This window comes from Scylla paramamosain, chromosome 7 (assembly GCF_035594125.1).
Source record: "Scylla paramamosain isolate STU-SP2022 chromosome 7, ASM3559412v1, whole genome shotgun sequence".
Taxonomy (NCBI): Eukaryota; Metazoa; Arthropoda; class Malacostraca; order Decapoda; family Portunidae; genus Scylla; species Scylla paramamosain.
The window spans coordinates 23,008,583-23,032,068 of NC_087157.1; the positions used below are offsets into that span (position 1 = coordinate 23,008,583).

Genomic DNA, 23,486 nt, shown 5'->3' on the forward strand with positions numbered 1-23,486 from the left:
ACATTGAAGTCTCCAAGAATGGAGATCTCTGCAAAAGGGAAGAGGGTCAGAATGTGCTCCACTTTGGAAGTTAAGTAGTCAAAGAATTTCTTATAATCAGAGGAGTTAGATGAGAAGTATACAGCACAGATAAATTTAGTATGAGAATGACTCTGTAGTCGTAGCCAGATGGTGGAAAACTTGGAAGATTCAAGAGCGTGGGCACGGGAGCAGGTTAAGTCATTGCGCACATAAACGCAGCATCCAGCTTTGGATCGAAAATGAAGATAGAGAAAGTAGGAGGGAACAGAAAAGGGGCTACTGTCAGTTGCCTCTGACACCTGAGTTTCAGTGAGGAAAAGAAGATGAGGTTTAGAAGAGGAGAGGTGGTGTTCTACAGATTGAAAATTAGATCTTAGACCGCGAATGTTGCAGAAGTTAATGAAGAAAAAGTTGAGGGGGGTGTCAAGACACTTAGGGTCGTCGACAGAAAGGCAGTCCGACCTGGGGACATTTATGGTCCCCTCCCCAGATGGGGACTCCGAGGCTGGTGTAGGAGTTGCCATGATGATTTTAAAATTTTTGAGTGAAGAGTGTGTGTGTTATTAGGTGCTTGTAGTTTTGTGTGGAGGAAGAGAGTTGTCTTTAGAGGGCAGGCTGTGACTGCCCCCTTGTGTTGTGAGACACAAAGGGAAACGTTCAGTGAGGTCACAGCTGGGTTTAATGATAAGTTCACAGCACCCCCTGAACAGTGTTTTAGACCTCACTGGGAGTAATTATCGTTTCGGCAGGTGTCTACTGCCGCCTCCTACAAGGAGGAGGCAATTTGGCTGTAAACTTGGGAGTAGATCACTTGCAGTTCCATTGACTGGGATTTGAGTGCTTTATTCAACTTTTTATTTATTATTTTATTATTACTATTATTTATGTAACCAAACAAAAAAAGGACAAAAAAGTGTTTGCTTATTATTGATCACTGTACCACAAATACAGATTATTACTGGCATTAAGATTGTCGTGTATATCTTGTTGTGTGAATATCATAGGAACACTCAACATATGCAAGAACTTCCGAGCAAGACTACCCCAGAACCCAGAATGCATGCTTCCTACAGCTGCACGTACTTAGCGAATATCATAAGAACAATATACAAGAGCCTCTAAATATGACCCCCTCAGTATACAGACTATATATTTCCTACAGTTGCATGTATCTAGAAAATACCATGGGAACAACCAACATATCCAAGAGCTTCTGGGGAAGATTACCCTAAAACCAATACTTTTCATACTCCCTACAGCTACACATTTCCACAGAAAATATGATGAGAGCACTCATTAAAAAAAAAAAAAAATGAACAAGACCACAACTTACTCTGCATACTCCATATAGCTCCATGTACCCATATCATAGGAACACTACATATCTAAGAGCACCTGAGGAAGACTGCCAGCACTGCACCCAGACTCTTCATAACTCCCTACCACTCAACATAGCCATGGCTTTAATGCATCTGCAGTAGTTCCAATAATCCGCACAGAGACCCAGTTTCTTCTATGCACTTGTGAATACCCATTACCACTTGTAGAACAGGAAAAAATAGACAAGATTGAGCAGATCCCCAGCCTTGCATTATTCCTGGGCATAAAACAAGAGAGTAAGAAATATTGACCCAAAATCTCAATATTTCAGGGGGAAATAAAACCTATGGTATTATCTTTTTTGTCTCAGGTGAAGTCTTTGGGAAGATATGTCACAATTTTGTATGTATGTATGAAGTACATACACACATGCCCACACCTATACAAATATTTTCTATGCTGTTACTATGGTCTCCACCTTAGGTTAAGCAAATCATATAATTTAAGTGACATTTATTAAAAAAAACTGTAATCATCTGCCAAATATATGTAATGTAAGGTCCTGATATAGTACAATAAAGGAAAAGAAAACATACAAATACACAATACACAATACATAAAAAAAAAAAAAAAAAAAGCTGCAGATAAGACACATGCTGACCTTTGCTCTGTGTGGACGACAAGCAAATGACTCGATGAATAACACGCAAGGAGAATACACTTGGCACATAAAAAAAGCACTTTGGTTGAGAATACTGTCTGAGTCATGGAACATAATGAAAAGTAAGTAGTGATGTGGTTGAGAAGAGCAATACTGACTACTCTGATTACTGAAAAAAAAAAGAAAAAGAAAAAGCAGATGAAGGAAGGTAAGGAGTCTCCCAGAAAACATCTCTAAATCCACAGAATTGAGAGTACAAAGGTAAAATAAAGTGTGCAGGTAAGTACACATTCTTCTTCTCTTCACTGTAAATGTTACAGTAATACATAGTAAAAAAAATATTTGATCTCTATATTATGCTTAAGACATGGACACAATTTCTAATTGTAGCAGGAATGCAAGACTTGAGACACACAAAGCAGTGCCAATCCCTTGGGTCAGAAAGGCTCTATAAGAGATCTATAAGAGCTTCCAGTCCTTTTGATTAATACATTAATTTCCAAAGACTTAAGTGTGTGTATGGATGTGCATTATGGATGCAGTCTTTGCTTCTATTTTTAGGTTGTGTGGATGTGCAAGTGTGCGTTATGTAGTTACTGCTCTTTCTATCCTGTTTTGATATCAAGAACATGAGGAACAAACAAGGCCTGATAGCTATCCGAAGCACCTGAGGTTGTGGTATTTTGTAGCTACGTGAAGTGTGTTGTACGTTCAGCACACTGCAGGAGCAGGTGCCTTTGCTTTGTGCACTTCAAGCCCTCTCACACATATGCACACACATTGTATGGCTCTATTCAATTTCTACACCCAAAGAACTACACATCATCAGTAGTTCAGCATTGTATTTTGTGATATGCACTTGGTGTGACGTTAGGACTGGGTTTATATTTATACACTAGCGGTAATAGTTATAGTGGAAGTAATGGAAATAGTAGTAGTAGTACATTCATAAGAATGATAAGGTGTTGATGGTGAAGGCAATTCTTGACTTGGAAAGCTGAATGAAGGAGGAGGAAATGCCAAACGACAACCTATTATAATTAGTCTTGCACATCTAACATTACAGTATACACAAGTAAGCTTAAATTGAGAAAGGAACATGGCATGCACTCCTAGCTCAACACTTCTCTTGGATGCACAAGCCTGAAGGAAACTCACCCAGTGGGAGTAGCAAAGTAGTAAAGCTAACCAGCTAAGGACTTCTCAAGGACAAAGATTCACCCACTTCAATGTTCTCTCATTTGTGGAAAAGGTAAGGACAATAATGTTAAGTGCTTCCCCTCTGCTGGGGGTACATGCGGCAAGGGAGACACACAACCACGGATGCTATGACAATGCAAAGAATAGGAAACTGGAACAGAGTGGCTGCTGAGGAATGAGTGAAATCTTGTTACACTTTGCTTACTGACTACTGCTTATTTGTGCTGAGAGAGAGAGAGAGAGAGAGAGAGAGAGAGAGAGAGAGAGAGAGAGAGAGAGAGAGAGAGAGAGAGAGAGAGAGAGAGAGAGAGAGAGAGAGAGAGAGAGAGAGAGAACAAGTAACACAAGATGATTGGTGTTTATACTATTGGTTGGTGGCCCCAAATACCAGCTGCTCTGCCTCATGCTGGGCAGTCAGTCGTCCACTGTACATGTTATGTCACATTGGCTCATCATGGAGGTGCTGGGAGTGACTGCATTCCACTTACCATTACAACTCGCTCATTTTCCTCTTTTACAACCTCCCTCTTCATGTGATCAGTGTCTCCATTCCACTATCATAACTCATTAGCCTTCCTTTTATAACTTCCCATATCATTACATTTGTAACCTTCCTCTGTACAACTATACTCCACATGCGATTAATAATTTCATTCCTCTTACTATCATAAAAACTTCAAATAAGAGAACTATCATAACTCACATTAATACCCAAAAATCATTTGTGCTTATCAATTATCTATCACTCTACACCAATTACCTCGTGCCCATTTTCACTTCAAATTCATAAGCTACTGTAAAATTTCAGTTATTTTTTTCAGATGCACTCCACTCATCATTATTAAATCTTACATCATTAGCCTTGCTCTATTCAAAATGCCCTTATTACAGCTTATACAACTGAATGCCTTACCTCCTTAATCAAAATTAATTACTCTCTCTCTCCTCCATTTCTGATTTCTTCATCCCAACAATAATGGAAGTATAGACATAATTCTTATAGTTTATACAGTCTTCCTCTCTTGTTCTGTGTTGGGACCAATTGACATTCTAGAAACACATAACCCTTGTGACCCAAAGCACTGACATGTTTTCCACAGAGTCTTCACATCTCTACTGACTTAAAAATCAACAAATCCCACCAGCACTTAAATAATCCACATAACTTACAGGTCACACATTTTACTTAACTTAGAAGTAATCCATATAAGTTACTGTACATCCTGGACATGTTTACTCAAGATCATTTCACTTCTTTCCCTTTATTTTGATCTGAAGATATCTGTTTTGTGTGTTCTATCAACACTTAGTATATTCCCAGCTGGTGTCTGTTGCCCATCACAACCTGTGCTACGCAACAGCAATACAGGGTTTGGCTATTATAGTATGCATGTAATGTTAATTGATGCTCTACACTATGAGAAAGCAAATCAATAACTACTGTAGGTTCTTCACAAAGCGCTGTGATTAGTATTTCTTATCATATAATACTAATACTGCATGCCTAGATCTAATGTTGTCTAATTTTCCAGTAAGAGGATTGCCATGAAGAGTCACACTGGTGTCCCCACACAACCCTGCCCCCCACCCCCAGTGTGCTGCAACCCTCCCCTCCCAGGACTGTGACTTCCCCCTGCAGGCTCATTTCTGTCACTCATGGATAAAAATAATATGATCATCTGAAGCTCAAGTATGTATGCAAAGATATTAATGTATATCAAAAATTAGTATTTTCTACATGTTTCCTTAGTATAATTCCATTTCTCACAAAAATTTTATTTTATTCGGCAGGTTTTCACAGAAGCTTCACAAGGAACTATGTTAAGCAATCTCCCAATCATATCCAGGCATTATAAAAGTAATATGTAAAAAAATCATCTGTTTTTTTTGTGGATTTTTCTCCTTCACTTCTCTGGTCACAAAGCTTAAAAGCTAAAATATGTAGTAAGTAGTAAATAAATCACATACAAAATTCTTTATAAAAACATGGCTACCTCTGCATGCCTACAAATTACCATCAATAACTCATGCAAAAAGCTTCTTAATTCAGTCTCCAGCTGCCACCCTTCCCAATAGTACAGCCTGCTGAGACTCCTCTTAGTCTGCTGCAGTCTTTTTGGCAAAAGCAGTTATGGAGGACATTTCGGAGGGTTCAGTGGCCAGTCGGCTGAACTCGATCTCCTCTCCTGTGCTGCTCTGTGTGTCTGCAATATTAAGGGTGAGTGTCATCAAAGCCATCCCTCACCTGCATCCCCTCCTGCCTTTCTTGTGGTGGGAGAAAAGGTCTCTTGTGAGAATGAGTAACTGACATTATGGGAAGGAAAGAGAGGGTGGGTCTCAAGTCATAATGTGATGGGACCAAGTTTGGGTCTTCTGCGAGGGGAGAAAAGTGATAAGGCTGTAATAAGAACAGATAAGAGGCCTGTGCCTATGGGACAAAGGTTATCAGTGTCAATATATCAAGACATGAAATCAACTCCCTTTGACTTTCATATATCATGTACAACTGACATTATTGTGCTGAAATCTTGATATTATATGCATAATATCATATACAAATATAAAATTTTTCACGTGTATAATTCACCCACAGTTTTCCTTAACAACCACACCGATACACAGGCATGAGGCATAACTAGGTTAGGCAGATAGTGTACAGTTGCTTAAAGAAGCATTCCCATCACCTGTCCTGAACCTGAATCCTGACAGACAATTCACCATGAAAAAGACAAGAGGTAACTTCTCAGACAGTGTGTTTAGTTATGAGTGACCCGTCACAGTGTAGGATGACGTCATCTTGTCCAGAGAAACAAGCCTCTTCGTAAATTTGTCTGCAAATTTCTTCTACAAATTGTATGTCAAATGAGGGCATGAGCACACTACAGCCACAATTATGATCTCTGCCACACAAGGCAGTTGGGGAACTTTTTTATAATAAAACTCCACAATTCTATGCATTCTTTTGGAAAAAAACTAAGTCTTTTCCAAAAGCAGACTTAATTTTCTATCATTGTCATGATTTAATACAATCAAAGACCAGATGTCAATATATTGCAGTATTTTAAGGTACTTTTAGTGAGATTACGTAACACTATATATTCCTGTAAGTTTCTGTAAAATACGTAGGAAATTCACAACCATTAGCTGTTGTGAAGAGGGAAAATCAAAGATAAAATGAAGACTTGTTCTACGCTTGCCTTTTGTGAGCAGATATTAGCAGATAAGCAGCCTTCCTGACACAACCATTTGACAGCTAGTGCAGTACAATATTCATGGTGTACATTACCAAAAAGCTTATTATTTAGGAAGGTAGAACTTAACCACATCAAAGGGTGACCCATCAAGGCAACAGTTTGATGTAAAAATATCTGCAAAAGGACCTGTACCAGCATTCACAATATCACATTCTCTTACCTCTCAGGTGACACAAACTCATTAATGAAGGAGCACTGCTGTGTACTACTCAACACACACACACCAAGTTAATGTTCCAATCCATAATTTTTTTTTAAACACCTAAAGCTTCCATCAAATGTAGTATCACGAAACCAACAGGCATGTTAGTTACGATAACAAACCAAAGCTGCAAATGTTCAATTCAAGATTAATTTCCAAGCAGGATTCATTATACCTGTTGCCTTTAGTGTCACAGAAAATAGGAGAGTAGAAGACTATCCCTGTGCTGCCAAACGAGTAATGGGGTGACATTAAGTCATAATGTGGCACTATATCTGCATCACACCTGCACACACTGAACTGTTTATCAATTCAAGGGGAGGTGATTTCATGTTTTTTAAGTTCAAAAATTTATCCAGAATCCATATTTTTCATGAAGATTCACAACACACATCAAAATAAGGATAGTTTAACAAAAACATAATACTGAATCAACAGTACTACACATAAACTCTTAGTCACAATGCAAAATTTTGTGGAATTCCTCTTCCGACAGCATGGAGCCAAATGGCATCACTCCCACTATCTCTGAAATTTACAAATACAGAGAGCTTCCTGATATCCAACACTGTATTATACAACATATCATTGTATAAGGGAAAATAATGATAACCATATGGGTGGCACATGTGAGTGTGGTTCCAAACATTTTTGTGAAGGTTTTTAATTACCCTCTTTGTTTTTCATTGACAAAAGTCATGTGGACATCATACTAGAGCTTATCAAGCACTCTATCTCCAGTCCAAACCAAAAAATTATCTGCCTTTCAAGTACAGTAGTTCAAGGAGCTTACAATCCACCCTCCAATTCAAGTTATATGCTGCCACAAAACTGACAGCATCAAGCTTACAAACTCAGACATGCTACCAAACTTTCCCTTGTACAAGGCTCATTACTGTCTGACTCAACTTTTCTGCTTGTGTCAAGTCCCACCCTTAGGCAATGCCAATGAATGGAGCACACCAATAAAGAAAGATGCTGATGACTACGTAACTAAAGGGTCTCATGAAGAAAATTACATGTATTTTCAGCCTTGATAAGAACCTAGGAAGTGACAATCACACAGGATCTGTACACAGCCACCCACATGATTGTAAATTGTCCTACTTAAGCACTACTTTTCCATATCCATATTTTTTTGCACATCTGATGCTTTTAAGTTGAACTGCCCTGGATATGAGGAAGTCTGCAGTACTATTGAACCCTCAGTCAAAGACATCATTTGTACTTTACTACTTGACAATGGAAGGCACTTTTCACTTATGAAAAGGCTACACTGGGAAAGAAGTGTCTACTATCCACAGACTTAGTACTCGAGGAACAGCTGTGGATTATGTGTAGCAGGTGGTATATCTGTAGCAGGTGGTGCTTGATACAAACTATTTAGCAGAGCTCTCTTGTGGTGAGGGGCACTGTCTTTACTGTAGACTTACAAATCAAGGGAACATTTCTTCTTTGAAGTAACAGTAAGAGAGATTAATAATTTGTGTTACCACACCAGATGATCTAAACTACTATCAATTTATGTGCAAGGATTTAATCATGAATATTACTTCTGACAGGAGAGCCTTTCTACAATTCTTAAGTATTAAATTTCCATTCAGGTGTAAATTATTATCCATTCAACTGTTTACTTCAAATGTACCAATAAATGGCATAATAAAATACAAGTATACTTTTGTTCATATAAACTGTCTTCTTGAATGGTGTGTGTATATATATATATATATATATATATATATATATATATATATATATATATATATATATATATATATATATATATATATATATATATATATATATATATATATATATGTATAATATATATATATATATATATATATATATATATATATATATATATATATATATATATATATATATATATATATATATATATATACTGTGTATTTTGGCATATAAGACGATAGTTAAATCCTTAAAAAAAAAAAAAAAAAAAAAAAAAAAAGGGGGTCATCCTATATGCTAGATACAATGACCTTAAAATTTCACACAAAATACCATTGTAAGTAAACAATGATCTTATATTATGACTTTTGGGGAAGTAAAATAGGAATCCATTTTGAGAAAATGTGCTGAAACATACTCCCATTGAATAGTGTGTAAACAAAATTTAATGTACAACGACAACAAACCTCTGCAGGCATTGTATATGAATGGATAAAGCAGGAGGCTGTGTGAATATTCCTCAGTTTTTCCTGAAGCTGAAGAAGGAGCTATATAAAGGTCTTCAAGGCATGGAACCCCAAGCTAAGCAGTATAGGAAAGCAAACTGTGGGTAAGATGAATCTCTCCAGCTTGCGATGTTGTATGGGCTAATCAAAAGAAACATGACATATAGGAGATTATGGCTGACAGCCTGACACATGCCAGCGGCACAAGGCAAGGGTTTGTTGGGAAAACTGATTGTACCATATATAACTTTATAGCATCTTAGTCCATCATCTTTTTCATGAAAATGTACAAAAACAACTCGTGGGAACTTTATTTTAGGTTTAACTTTGCACTTGAAGATTATGGTACCTTATTACCAGTAATACATTCAAGGTATCTTATTCATTGTACTGGTATATCACTGTCTCAGTTGTCTGGTGCCCATTGAGCCAAACTTCACCACAGATGGTTTAGTAGTTTGGGTGTCGACTTATACCACCAATATCAGCTAAAACCATAAAATTCTGACTGAAATTACCGGGTAGTCTTATCTGAAAGTCATCTTATCCGCCAAAATATATGGTGTGTATATATATATATATATATATATATATATATATATATATATATATATATATATATATATATATATATATATATATATATATATATATATATATATATATATATCATGCATTGAAATATAGCAGAAATATAACTATCAGAATGAGTGTCAAGTCTCAATAACTGGTGAGAAAGCCATCTTTCTGAAGTAACAAAAGAGCAGGTGTCAAACTGTCACTTCCCTACAAGAGGGTGATGGGTCACCCTCCTCCCAGAGTAAGCAAGTCTTACCTCGTGCCAAGAGTGCTCCGTGTATGGAAGCTAGACCTAGGAAACAGTGCCAGGGTGCAGAGGTTAGTGGGCTAATCAAGTGTACCAGGAGTCAATAATTACCTCAAGACAAGAAAAGACACTGAATGACTGCATTATGAAGATTTTGAACTCACTGACTTCAATTCAACTGCTTCAAAGCAAGAAAGTCAAAAAGTGTATGTTATCCAGTGTCTTTTCTAGCCTCTATAAAGTCAGCTGCCTGCATCAAGCAACCTGCAGGACAGGATTTTATTTTTGGTTTATATCAACAATTTTACACAAGACATGCTGGATAATGGTACACCACTGATTATAAGCTGTTACTGCAATGAATATGTACATAACAAAAGATTAGCAATAAGACTAAGTTACTGATTTCTTGCAGTACATTTGAAATAGGTGGTACAGCATATAGTGTATGCCTTATCAAAAAATAGTTATTTAGGTACAAGTGGCCCTTGTTTATCAACAATGATTCATTACTGAGAACATAAGAGCTATAGGAATCACTAGTAACCAAGTGAAAAAAAAATAGCAAGTAGTAATTAATTTATAAAGAGAAAAGTCTATCTTCTTGAAGACTCTTTCCACTGCAAAAAAATTCATCCTGAAGCAAAGACAGTAACATCCATGACATCAGGCAAATACACAAATATAAATGTGGAAACAGCACACAGCTGAAAGTTGACAAACCCTTGGCCTGATGATGAACCCTTCCCAAGGCTGAAGGCCTGATACAGTGATGCTGCAATACAGACTGAATAACTCTTAGACAAGGGCTTCTTGTACTGTAAATAGCATGTGCAGATCCATGAACAATTTACTCAAAAATACTCTTGTAAATATCTTCAAGGATTATATAAAATGTTGAGGAAAACAGAGGAGTGCACATAAAATGTGAGAAAGCAAAGCACTTTGGAGACACAACACAACAAGAGAAGGATCACCATGAACCTGCCAAGTGAACCATTCCATGATGCTCTTGCTCAACACTTTTCCTTAACCCTTGAAGCAACTACATTATAAAATATTGGCAATTAAATTGCTGATATGTTATCTTCTTTCTTGACATTACAAAACAACTTAAAACAAGAGTATACAAGCATTCCATGTTTTCTATAATCCCTCACTTCATTCATAATTTTGCAGTTCCCATGCTTTACAGAGATGGTGCTGTTCCTTCAAAGCTGTTCTAAAATTCTCCCTCACTCCTTTGTTAATTTCTAAATAAAATAATTTCCTGTTACCGAACTCCATTAAAAGGTGATCTCTGCCCAGTTTATAGACAGATACACATCATCTGTTCATGTTTTAGCTTTACATCTCTCATGGGGTTAGACATTTGATAACATGCTTCCAACTACCTCTAACCTTTGCCTTAGCCTCAGCCATACCCAGCACTGCCAGATTATCTTCAACACACTGCACTACATAGATAGATAGTATTCAGAGTTAAGGTCCTTTGATATTATTTGCCTTCTTTTCAAAACGTGTGCCATAAAAAAAAATTAAAAAAAAACATCTACTGGGTACAAAGGGACCAGCTCACAATAGGTTAATCACTAACTGCTGTAACTATTCTTATTATTAGGCATGACTGTAATCATCTTAAGCATCTCAAGCATGATTATCTGCTGTTTGTGGATTGACCAAAGCAATCCATGGGATGCTTACATACATAACACCATTACTACTTAGTTGTTAAAAGTAACCAAACCAAAATAAATATTTTTGCTTTCTGGTTTCAACCATTAAAGATTAGAAGCAATGAAGGTGATGGTTAGGACAGGAACACAAAATCATAAAGCAGGAAGGGGTCATAATTGCCCAGATTGTCTTGTTTTGAGACACGTGCAAAGCAAAACTTGAATGAAAAACTTGCTGTATATAAAACCTGATAATGAAGCAAAGGTTTTAATGGCCTATATATAACACACTGGAAGGGAAAAAAATGTATAGCAACATAAATCACAAACCTCAGCTTCAAACTTTTAGAAATAAAAATATTGAACTTTAAAATCTATCCAAATACTGCTTTTGGTTTGGCAATGAATACTCTGAAACTAGTAGCTATCTACATAACAAAACATAAATACAGAAAAAGAGAGAAAAAAAATTAAATGAATATGCCGTTAAACAAAGCAACATCACTACACCACAACACACATGACCTGTGAGAAACATACCACAGTTGTCTGACACTGCCCAGTCTGAAGTGAAAATATTAAAGTTAGACACCATCATCAACACAGACAAACACAAGTTCATACAATGACATTCAGTTAAGTTCCAAAGCACCAGAGAGTGTGGCCTGAAGACCTGCACCTGAATACTTTATACCAATACTGCATTACCCTAAATGAAACAATATCCCTTAAGATAAAGTGCCAGTTGATATGATGCATATATAACCATGGCTATTTATTCTCCATCACGCCTGGATAAGCTGATGCATGACAATATAGTAAAGGTGTGCATGAAAATATATTTTACAGTGAAAGGAAACTGTCTACTTGAATAATAATGACTATAATAATAGTGTGTGTGTCAGACAGGTGTCAAGCCAATAATGTGAATATCTACTGCAAGGTTTAGTCATGCATGGAGTAGCTCACCTTGGTCCTTGGGCCAGCGCTTGTGGGATGGTGCATAGAGGCAAATCAGAGCAAAGGTGTAGATGTTCCACATCCCATACACACCCGTGAAGAATGCGCTTGTGTACTCCAGCTTGATGTTATCATCCCATGACCACTGTCCCTCTGACACCTGCAGGCACACATGGTATATGTGGTAAGCCGGTAACATACACAATCTGTAACCATCTATCTATATACCAGGATGGCAATCAACCATCAGGTATCCCAGACAAAGCCCCACACACTCATTCACACTCTTGGCCCCCTCAGCCACTGGTGGAAAGGGATTGTCTCATAGACAACCCTACTAGAACCTAGGCTAGGAGCTTAGGCATAGCATAACATATTTCCACAAGGCCAAAGGTCACTCACAGAACATCAAATTAAACAATAAGTTTAGGCAGAGATGTAAATTAGATACTACTGGAGAAAGAAAGTGTAAGAAGCTATACCTGGCCCAGAATGAAGCCAATGACAGTCATGGCAGCACAGAGAAGGGTGGCCAGCATGAGGACCTTGAAGCGATAGATGATGCCCTCGTAGTGGAGTCTGCGGGCTGTGGACATGGCAGGGAGGGACTGACGCTTGCTGCTGATGTTGATGAAAACCTGTTGGAGCACTAAAGAGGATTAGGCAACTGTAGTGAAGTGAGAAGTGAATGTGCTAGATGAGTGAGTGAGGAAGGGGATGAATGGCTGGGAATGGCCAAATCAGTGTAAGCAGTGAGTGAATGCCTGGTCAAATGTAAAGTTAATTAGAGTTGCATGCACAAAAGTAAGACAAATAAAGACATGAAACAAAATGTAAAAAAGAATAAGATAGGTAGGTAATATGAACTGAAAAACAGTATATACATCTTGAATAGGAACATATGCAACATAAAAATGTGGATACAATGATAACACACAAAAACAAAACAGAAAAACACAGAACAAACAACTATCCACAACATATCCAGAATATAAGAGACACACAACATCTGGCCTGCAATGTGACAAATCAAATACTCGCCTTCCAGATCATGTAGGAGAGGAAGCAGAAGTACAGGCCGGCACAGATTCCTGCCAGCATGATGAAGGCAAGGGCCAGGTTGGTGCCGATGGGGGTCACCCAGATGGAGTAGAAGGGGTTGCGTAGCTGAACACCTCGTTCACACATGTCAAAAATAAAGAGGCAGAGGCAGCCACCCAGCACAGCACTCAAATGGCGCCAGTACACTCGGATACGGTTCCTCTCTATGTCATCCTGTGGGAGTAACACACATAGTACATTGTGAATTAATGGAAAGGTTACACATATATGACTTTCCCTCCACTTATTCTTTTATTATTATTGAACTGTAGAGCATTTAATCAAGTTCCTTCCTCTCCTCTCAGAAGGCAATGTTTCATTGATTTGTTACTGTAGTGTTTCACACTATAGTTCATGTATTTTGTACTGAGCATTTAGGCATGGCCCTTTTGGGAATTCCCTTGCCTATTCTGTGATATAAGTCACAATGCTCATCTTTCTTTCTAACACATTAACTCTTTATTGCTTGAAAAACAATCTAAATATATCCATTTCTTTCATAAGGATGAAAAATATGAATGATTTGGTTTGTTTCTTTGAAAATAATGGCAATGATTTTAGTGTATATATCAAAACACTTGACAATGCTGGTTTCTGACGTTGTCAATATCATACAGTGACCAGCTACAGGTCCCCCTCTTCTACAATGAACATCCTCACTCTGTCCTTTCATTATAATCTAAACTGAAAACTTCACATCTCATCTCTAGCTAAAACAGCTTCTACTCATTTCAATCTTCTAGACAGGGTGGAATCAAAAGCTTTTCGTTTTATCAATTCCTCCCCTCTAACTGACTGTCTTTGGCCTCTTTCTCATTGCTGCAATGTTGCATCTCTTGTTATCTTCTACCACTATTTTCATGCTAACTGCTCTTCTGGTTTTGCTAACTGCATGCCTCCCCTCCTCCCACATCCTTGCTGCTCAAGACTTTCTTCTTTCTCTCATCCCTGTTCTGTCCACCTCTCTAATGCAGGAATTAACCAATATTCTCAATCATTCATCCCTTTCTCTGGTAAACTCTGAACTCCCTGCCTGCTCCTTTATTTCCACCTTCCTATGACTTGAACTCTTTAAGGAGGAAGGTTTCAAGACACTTATCCTTCAATTTCTGACTAATGCTTTGGACCCTATTCAGGGACTGGCATATCAGTGGGCCTTTCTTTTTTTTATTGGATTTCTGGTGCCCTTGGCTGGTGTCCCTCCATATAAAAAAAAAAGGTAGGTGACAAAGGGCACTCCATCTGGTCATCATCTGCAATGAAAGCTTTCCTTCCTGTACCTCCTATGCATTCTTGTGTGCTTCAACGTTGAGAAAAAAAATTATTTTTTTTATTTTTGAGAAAAAAAAAAAAAAAAAAAAATGTATACCTAAAGAAAAGGCTGGTAGTGGACCTTTAACTGAAGGTGGGGTTATTCTCAGATCATCACAGGTGTGGCACACGTAGATTTGGCAAGGCAGTGGAGAAGACCAATCCCCAAGGGGGCCACACAGTCAATACAAAATAGACTTACTATATTATATGTATATGACTTTTCTTCCATTCCTTCCTTTTTGTTGAATTAAAGAAGATTTAATCAAGCTTCTACCCCTTCTCCCAGAAGGCATTTTACTGGTTCTTTACTGCAATGTTTTATACTACTCATTAATTTCTGAGTTCATCTTTTGAAATGTAAATCTGAGGAATGGAAAATATGCCTAAAGACCATATTTGTTAATCACAAGTCTCTGATTGGCACTTACCGCTATCTGCATGGACCATCATCATCAGACATGAAACGGAAAGTAGAACAAGATATGATGTTATTTAGGAAGAACTGCATCAGCCTTAGTATCTAGTGTTAGGCAGGACAGAGTAGGACTGTAGCAATCATCCCATTGTCAGACATGCACAAGCCAGCACAGAAAGGATACACTTGCCTGGTGGATGATTTAGAAACAAGAAACAATCATAGCATATGTGGTACATAATAGTGTTATTCTCTGGGAGACCAATAGTTTCCAAAAAGTTGAAATAAAACATCTATATCAAAAGTCAGGATAGAATGAAAACTTACAAGGCCACAGGAAATTATGAACAAAGAGGAGAAAGAGAACATGTTTATCTTAGAACTCATTGTCATAACAGAAGTCTTTACTTAATGCTGTCCACACTAATTCCATCCTTTGTTCTCTAAAATACTTAAATATTCTATCCACCCCTTTCACAAGGCTTTTTTACTCATGTCCTCAACATCCCTCCTAATAGAGAAGAATCCATGAAAGCAAAACCACGATAAGCAATGAGAGGACTGTTTTGAAGCAGAAATTCTGCAGAAAAAAAACCATGAATGAGCCCCCTTGGTGGTATTGTCACCTCTTATGGAAGAAGCAATCAAACTCCCTCAATGTGGTAACAGTTACAAAAGAGCTTCCACTTTTATAAAATCAAGATATCATTAAAAATCTCCTTTGGTCCATCAGAAAACATGAATGGGATAGATGAAAAATGAAAGCAACATGTTTAAGGCATTATCTGTCACCTCCACCCACATCCTTGTGCCACCACCAAATACCAGGAAGGGCTGCACCACCCACCATGAGATGCTCTCCAGTAAAGATGAGCCAGAAGGAGAGCAGTGAGGCATAGAAGAGACCCTGCCGGATATCACTGACCACTGTCATCCACGGACAGTCGTACACCAGTGTCAGGTACTCCAAGGGGCCTGGTAGTGATGGACATGTGGATCAGGAGTCATTCAGTTTTCCTTTGGAATCTCAATCATTCTTTGATACATATTCTAAGAGAGACATTGGAAGAAATATTGAGTACAGATCACTATCTTTTGCCTAAAACATAAGGAAATTAAGAGCTGTTAAATCTTCTGTACTCCGACACTCGGAATTACATAAACCTCTGATAATAAAATTACAAATTGCTATTACCTAAAGTCTACAAATACAAGAGTATGACAAATGGATATATTGAGTAAGTGAACTTCACTCTGCATGGTGCCTGGCATAAAAAAATCTTTGTCATCCAAGCCACATACATACAAACCAACAGCTTTCTTTGACTTCATTACAAATGAGCATATGGAACCTTCCCCACAAATAAGCTTCCTTGCTTCTATCCTACCATGGCCAGAGCAGGATGGACTCACAGTTGAGGAAGGTGAGGGCAGCACCAAGCACCATCAGCATGTACTCCAGCAGGGCTGGGGGGCGAGTCAGCAGGGAGATGCGCCGCCAGAACCACACCATGATGGCCACCATAGTGGGGAAGAAGATGGTCTTGAGGGACACCCACACCTTGGTGAAACCTCCATTTTGGTGGATGAACTGTAAGCAGTTGGGAGGGGAGAATTTTCAACATTATGAGAACAGAATTGCAGTTTAATATTCTAACACACAGACTTTGACATTGTTAAGCTAGAATCAAGCTATTAAGATATTTGAAGTAGAGATTTTTAGTTTTCTCAGTTTGCATCTTTAATTTCTACACTTTTCATTACCAGTTGCTGCAAGCCATTTGAACCTCAAAATAATGAACATAAAAGAAGGAACTGAAACCTGAGGGACACTAAGCCATCATTTCAACCATAAAAGTACAAATAATAACAAGACATACACAGACAGATAAACACAAACATAGTATGCAGGAACTGAGACCTGAAAGAATTCTGATCACCATTCCTTCTCATTATCAATTCTGAGACAAAACCACGCACACGTAGACACTCACCACCACCCACATGTCTGTTAGGCGGCCCAAGTTAGCATTGGTGTTCTCTCCCCAAGACTCTTTTGCAGTGTTCACAGGGAGGCGAATGTTGAGGAGGTAGAAATCGTGGTGAAGTGACCCCAGCTCAAACATGGGCACAGAAGAACAGTTATAAATGTACTCGGACTTCATGTGGCGGGGTTCAATGTAGCAATCAAGGCTTCTCTCTTCCACAGAAGATGCATACTCTGTCCACTTGGTGTCTGGGTCACCCTTGTTGCGGTAGCCAAGGCGTGCCTCAAGGGTCACCACTGCGTTGGGGTCTAGAGAAAGGAAGAGAACATGGTTAATGGTTTCTGTCTCTTTCTCTCTGGACAGCTCACAACACACTGGGAGCTAGACCATATTATGTATGCATTTATGACATGTAATCTTGCATTCCTATAATTTGGTTATGACCAATTCATTTCTAAATATTCCTCAAAGAAAATCTCTCTTCACACACACACAAAATATATAAGCATACAAACAAAACATGTACTGTAATTGATGGCTCATAAGATGCACCTTTTCTCCAAAAAAAGTCTCAGGAAATGAGCCTGTGTCCTATGAGGCCAAGGTTCACCAGTGAGCCAGTGGTTGGGGGTAAGTCTATGGCAACAGAGGCTTTAAATTCAAACCCCAGACATCTTTGCACATGTAAACAAAGTGATGATTGGTACTACATCACAATACATCTCTTTCTTTCAAGGTAACAATATATAATAGGTCATACTTACCAGTAATTCACGTAGAATGACACCAGTCAGGAAGAATTTGCCTAAGTGACCATGCACCACGTATTGCATGTACCAAAACAAACACGCGGTTGGTTACGCGCCAAATCCAGTGACACGGGCAAGCTTCACTGTGTTCTTTACAGTGTGATGCCGTTATGCCGTTATTCCTTGAGGTAAGACACATTTTCATACAATTAAAATTGCACCTATCTTTTAACGTTCTTATGAACAAGCTTTATTACCCCTGTAGTCTCTCACAGTCACTGCTGATGCCTTATGTCAGGTACATGTATACATCTCACAACAGGATTGGTACATAGGCTACTAGCAAATATTAAAGTTTTCATATGCAAAATATTGGGGTCTAACAATGATCTAAATGCATATGAGAGTCTTCAAATGTCAGGTGAAATCCTTCACCTCATATTCAGAGCTTAAATCTGCTCATTTATCTTTTTTTTCATTTCAATGTCTGCCAAAACTGGGTGTGTCTTATGAGCCCGTGCATCTTATGAGCCATCAAATAGGGTACTTTATGAATGTGACTGAAAACTGCATGACAGGTGGTTTTTAATCAGAAAGTTTTCAGTCAATTTGGGAAGAGAAAAAATTTTCCTCAGTGTCTTTTCTTACCAAATTTGGCATTATCATCAAAGTAAATGTCCAAATGCATTACAGACAGGAGGTTTTGCTGCCACCGAGAGTAGTCAAGAGCAAAGTTGTCCTTTGGCGATGGGATCTGTGAATACAATATAGAGAGATGGATGAGGAAGCAGTCCAATGATGACAACATCTTGAATACAATAAAAAATAAGTGGTATATAAATGGATTAATAAATAATGGATATGAACAGGATGTCATGTGTGGAACAGATAATATATATACCTTTTGAGTAACACAACAGCACACTAGGAATGGTGTCTATTTCTATCTAGAAATAGATAGAAATATCAGATAAGCTTCCCTGAAGTGGCCTTTAATAAATAAGCAGCCAACAGACACAGTGAGGGTCAAGGGGAATTAAAGGAATTATAAAGGAACTAAAGGAATGGCAGCTGAGCGATAGTGAGGATCAAGGCAAATTAAAGGAATTATAAAGTAACTAAAAGAATGGCAGCCAGAAGAGATAATGAGGGTCAAAGGGAATGAAAAGAATCATAAAGGAACTAAAGAATTGGCAGCCAGTAGATGGTGAGGGTAAAGGGGAATGAAAGGAATTATAAAGGAGCTAAAGGAATGGCAGCCAGCAGAGAGAGTGAAGGTCAAAGGAAATGAAAAGAATTTTAAAGGAACTAAAAAAATAGCAGCCAGCATAGATAGTGAGGGTCAAAGGAAATGAAAAGAATTATAGAGGAACTAAAGGATTGGCAGCCAGTAGTGATAGTGAGGGTCAAGGGTAATTGAATTAATTATACAGGAACTAAAGGAATGGCAGCCAGCAGGGACATTGCAGGTCAAGGAGAATTAAGGGAATAATAAAAGAATTAAAGGAATCATGAAAGCGGATGATTCATGAACTATCTGGAGATATATCTGTATTGGTCCCCATTTTCTCATTTTACAAAGTAAAACATATATTTTTGATCAGCCAAACCAAAAACTAAGAAAAAATAATTACAAGATAACTAGTGTTTGCCTTCATTTTTCCAACATCCCCTCTCTCTTCTCTTTTTTTTCTCCCGCGATTCATTTCATGCTCTTCATTACACAAGATGATGTAATGTAATGTGCTTACAAGACACACATTCATTAATTTTTGACTACTGCTTTGACCCTTTTATGGGACTGGCATTTCAGTGGGCATTTTTTTATTGGATTTTTGTTGCCCTTGGCCAGTGTCTTTCCTACAAAAAAAAAAAAAAAGACTTGAAAGTACAAAATTAACAAGGAGAGCACAGGCTGACCCATTTCCTAGTCCCGACAAGCAAAACTAAAAAAAAAAAAAACGAGAGAGAGAGAGAGAGAGAGAGAGAGAGAGAGAGAGAGAGAGAGAGAGAGAGAGAGAGAGAGAGAGAGAGAGAGAGAGAGAGAGAGAGAGAGAGAAAATAATAATAATAATTTTCTACTCAATTATCCAATTTCGAGAAAAAAAAAAAAAACGAAATGAATAGAGCACGCACTGACCTGGAAGGCGAAGATGATGTCATTGGCCTCAATGTTGTCTTGTTCCACCAGAGGCTCATCCAGGGTGGAGATAGACCGACAGCGCTTTTCTCCACGGGGATAATACCATTTGTCCTTGCTGTACTTCTTGTCGATGCATTTGGTTCCCAGCACAGACATGGCCGAGGAGGGCGCCGGAGCTGAGAACGAAGTCAAGATACCATTGTCATAGCGGGAAGAATTTACGTAACACATCGTGTTTTTGGATGTTCTTATTGATATTTGGTTTTGTATCTGACATGTTCAGTACGCTTTTTTTTCTATTGACCTTGACCAGATTTCCATTTACATAAAATAAAATAATGACTAACATAAATGGAACTCTTTATGACAATAAAAAAAAAAACATTGAGGTAGCAAACAATCAGTAGTGATCTTTATCATACTCATAAAACATACTGGCCGAACACCAGCTTTCATGAACACAATCTTCGTAAAAGTCACTCCCGACAGAAAAGTGGGGAAGAGCTTGAAAAAGACCGTTTCAATAGTGAATGGAGAGCCCAGCCATTAGGACAAGACAAATATGGAACCCTTTATGATTTCAAAACACTGAGGTAGCAAACAATCAGTAGTGAGCGTCATATGTCACACTGGCCGAACACCAGCTTTCATGAACACAATTTTCGTAAAAATCACTCCTGACAGAAGAGTGGGATGGAGATCCCAGTAATGAGAACAAGGCGGGCGTCATCTCTCCCACTCACCGACTGCCACTTTTAAAGATGTCATCATCTAATCACCACCAAACCCTTGACACTAGCCAAGATTTACAAACCAGGAGAGCGCCGCCATGCAGTTAGCTGGTTCTGGGAAGTGACTCCGCTCCGCACCCTACTCTGTAAACATTCTCCACCCCCTTTACTTCCTGGGATGGGAACACACACACACACACACACACACACACACACACACACACACACACACACGTCAAAATAATCTAGCTATGCATGTACTCAAGAAAAAGCAGTATAGTAAGTCAGGTAACAAGCAGTGTAGCAACACACACTTTACTTAATTTTGTTCTTTCTTTCGATTCATGAACGCACCCCAGTCCGTACCTAACATGCAATGTGATACACTCACGTAATACAACGTGCGGGCAAGCACACATTACTACTCGCACACAGTCAAACATCTTAATTTACACCACTTGCTTCCTTCCCTCAAGTGCTCTTTACATCATACACTGTAAACTGCTTAAGTCTGATGAAGATGCATGTTGTACAGGTTTTAAAGAAAAAGTTTTCTAACTTTCCATTTTGTGAAGGCGAATTTCCAGTTAACAACGGACGAAAATAACTTGTTCCCAGTAACGTACCTCAATTTTTACGCACTGACCGCAAAACCCCAGTTTATTCAACGCCGTTTACATGAAAAAAAAAAGAACCCAACCTGTAATAACAACCTTTCAGGAATAACTCACGAACTACCAAGATCATGTAAACGATCATATCCTACAACTCTGCGACACACCAACACTAATCACAATACTTTGCAAACTACACAATCTCGTTCATTAAAGTGCAACAGGGCGAAGAGATGACCAAGGCAAGAGTGGAAGGAGGAAACACGCATCAGCCTTAGTGTTTACATCCCAAGACGCCTAATTGACAGACAAGACACCATGTGCTGACAGCCCTCCGTCCCTCGTGCCGTCCTCCCCGGCTGTCCCTCTCCCACCCAAGCCATTCTTCCTTCCTCCTCACTCATCCCACGATCCTCCCTTCCCATCACGTAGCCCAGGGGACGTGAAGCGACACCCAGCGGCCGGCAGAAGGGACAGAGGGGCGTGACAGCCTCCGGGTGCAGCGGCAGAGGAAAGAGGTGAAGGATGCTCCCAGCGATGCCTTTGTTTGTAGGCAGTGAAGGCATTAGAGTTACGTGTTCCCTAAGTTCCCTCACCGATCAATGCCCCGACCAGGAAGCAGACCACTTGACACAACATCAGGAACACGATGAGGATGCCCAGTTTCCTGCCGCTGAGGTTCTCGATGATCGCCCCAGCCATTGTGTCGATTGAATCTAGGTTTTCTTCCAAGATCAGATGCCCGCTGCCGCCGCAGGAGATCGATAGCACACTGCTCCCTCTCCCACTTGTGAGCGGAAACTGCCATGCGTTGAGCGGGGAAAGGATAGCGTACTAGGATTTTACGTGTTGATATTTAAGCTTTTTATTCCCATGTCCATAGAAGTTACACGGGATATAGTCATGTGTATTTCGTAGTTTTGTGCGTTACTTAGTTACTGTGTTTGATTTTGTGAGGTATTACAGAGGGTACTGCTTCGTACGGCTGGCAGGTGAGTTGCCGCAAGGTATTTCTACGTCCTACAGGGTAACCTGACTTACCTGAGAGTCATTCGTGCATCTTTCACAAACTAACGTAAGGATTGAATAACCACGATAACCATGAACCAGTGCCGATATATGTTACACTGATATGCAGGTGCTACTTTAGCGTGAGGTCTACCACACTATAGCGTGAGATCTACCTCCTGTTAGCACTATAGCGTGAGGTCTACCGCTGCATTATCCCTCCCTCATGAATATCACACATTTCCATACATTTATTTTAGCGATAAACATTTAATTTGTAAATATCCTAGGAATGACTTAAATAGATAAGGAAGAAAGGTAAAAATAAACATGTTATCATATATTTCCATACATTTATTCTAGCGATACACACTTCGTACATCTTCTAAGAATGACACAAATAGATCATTGGAATTTTTTCTCATCGCCTTCCAGCAAAAATGATCAAGATGAGACTGGAATAGCTGACGACCAACACCTCGCATTCTGTTCAGAATCACTGTTCTAGCGTCTAACCATGATCGCTCAAATGCCTGTGTGTGCTCCTGTCACTGGATCCACAAAATGTTGCTAGTGGTTCACTGTAAAATGCTGGTACCCCATGGCATTTAGGTTGCTATAAGCAGGCCACTCATCTGAATGAATCACCGAACCATATGCACACTCCCTTTCAATAATAGGGATTAGAGTGTTGCGGTCACGCCGTTCCACCCAAAAGTACCGACAGTCTGAGCCTTGTTTAAGACCAAAAACTCAAGGCCCATCAATTCTACGCCCATGGTTTCTGTTGTTTTCTTGTTCTGCGTCACTGTCCTCGGAGAGAGGAGCGTTGTCTCCATTCAGCATCCTTCCTCGGTTGTACTTCCGTCGACCAGCAAATCTTGCCTCATCAATTTGGATGGGGTTATCTGTTGTTCCTACCATCTTTCCTCGTCGTTGATGAGAAACTATGGCTGTACACACCTCTCGGCACATGTTGAACCAGTCAGTTACACTACTGGTAGATTTTCCTGTGAGAGTCGTTACTGTGGACATTGGTATATCTAATACAAAGAGAAATATTAATTCTAATATTTCACACAGGCTCAAATTGCAGTGCAATTTG

At 38.9% G+C, this 23,486-nt stretch overlaps 1 protein-coding gene across 3 annotated transcripts; it reads right to left on the reverse strand.

Moving 5' to 3' along the window:
• Positions 1-3,444: 3,444 nt before the first annotated feature.
• Positions 3,445-22,516, reverse strand: LOC135102234 (protein wntless-like). Of its 3 annotated transcripts, XM_064007108.1 has the most exons (12): positions 21,970-22,516; positions 20,026-20,204; positions 18,534-18,639; positions 17,143-17,444; positions 16,562-16,739; positions 15,996-16,123; positions 13,360-13,593; positions 12,801-12,956; positions 12,328-12,478; positions 11,899-11,922; positions 9,692-9,727; positions 3,445-5,406 (listed from the first exon to the last, which is right to left on the reverse strand). In XM_064007108.1, the coding sequence occupies exons 1-12, from the start codon at positions 22,073-22,075 to the stop codon at positions 5,300-5,302; spliced, it is 1,707 nt and encodes a 568-aa protein (XP_063863178.1). In that variant the 5' UTR covers positions 22,076-22,516; the 3' UTR covers positions 3,445-5,299. The 3 variants fall into 3 exon arrangements, with proteins under 3 accessions (XP_063863178.1, XP_063863179.1, XP_063863180.1); XM_064007109.1 differs by lacking the exon at positions 9,692-9,727 and having other exon boundaries at positions 21,970-22,515; XM_064007110.1 differs by lacking the exons at positions 9,692-9,727; positions 11,899-11,922 and having other exon boundaries at positions 21,970-22,509.
• Between the last annotated feature and the right edge of the window lie 970 nt (positions 22,517-23,486).

Coding starts and splice junctions, on each gene's coding strand:
- LOC135102234 (XM_064007108.1), bottom strand. CDS start 22,075: ATGGCTGGGGCGATCATCGAGAACCTCAGCGGCAGGAAACTGGGCATC. Junction 16,124..16,561: donor TGCCCTCACCTTCCTCAACT/GTGAGTCCATCC, acceptor CATCACTACCAG/GCCCCTTGGAGTACCTGACA. Junction 12,479..12,800: donor TTGGCTTCATTCTGGGCCAG/GTATAGCTTCTT, acceptor GTGTGCCTGCAG/GTGTCAGAGGGACAGTGGTC.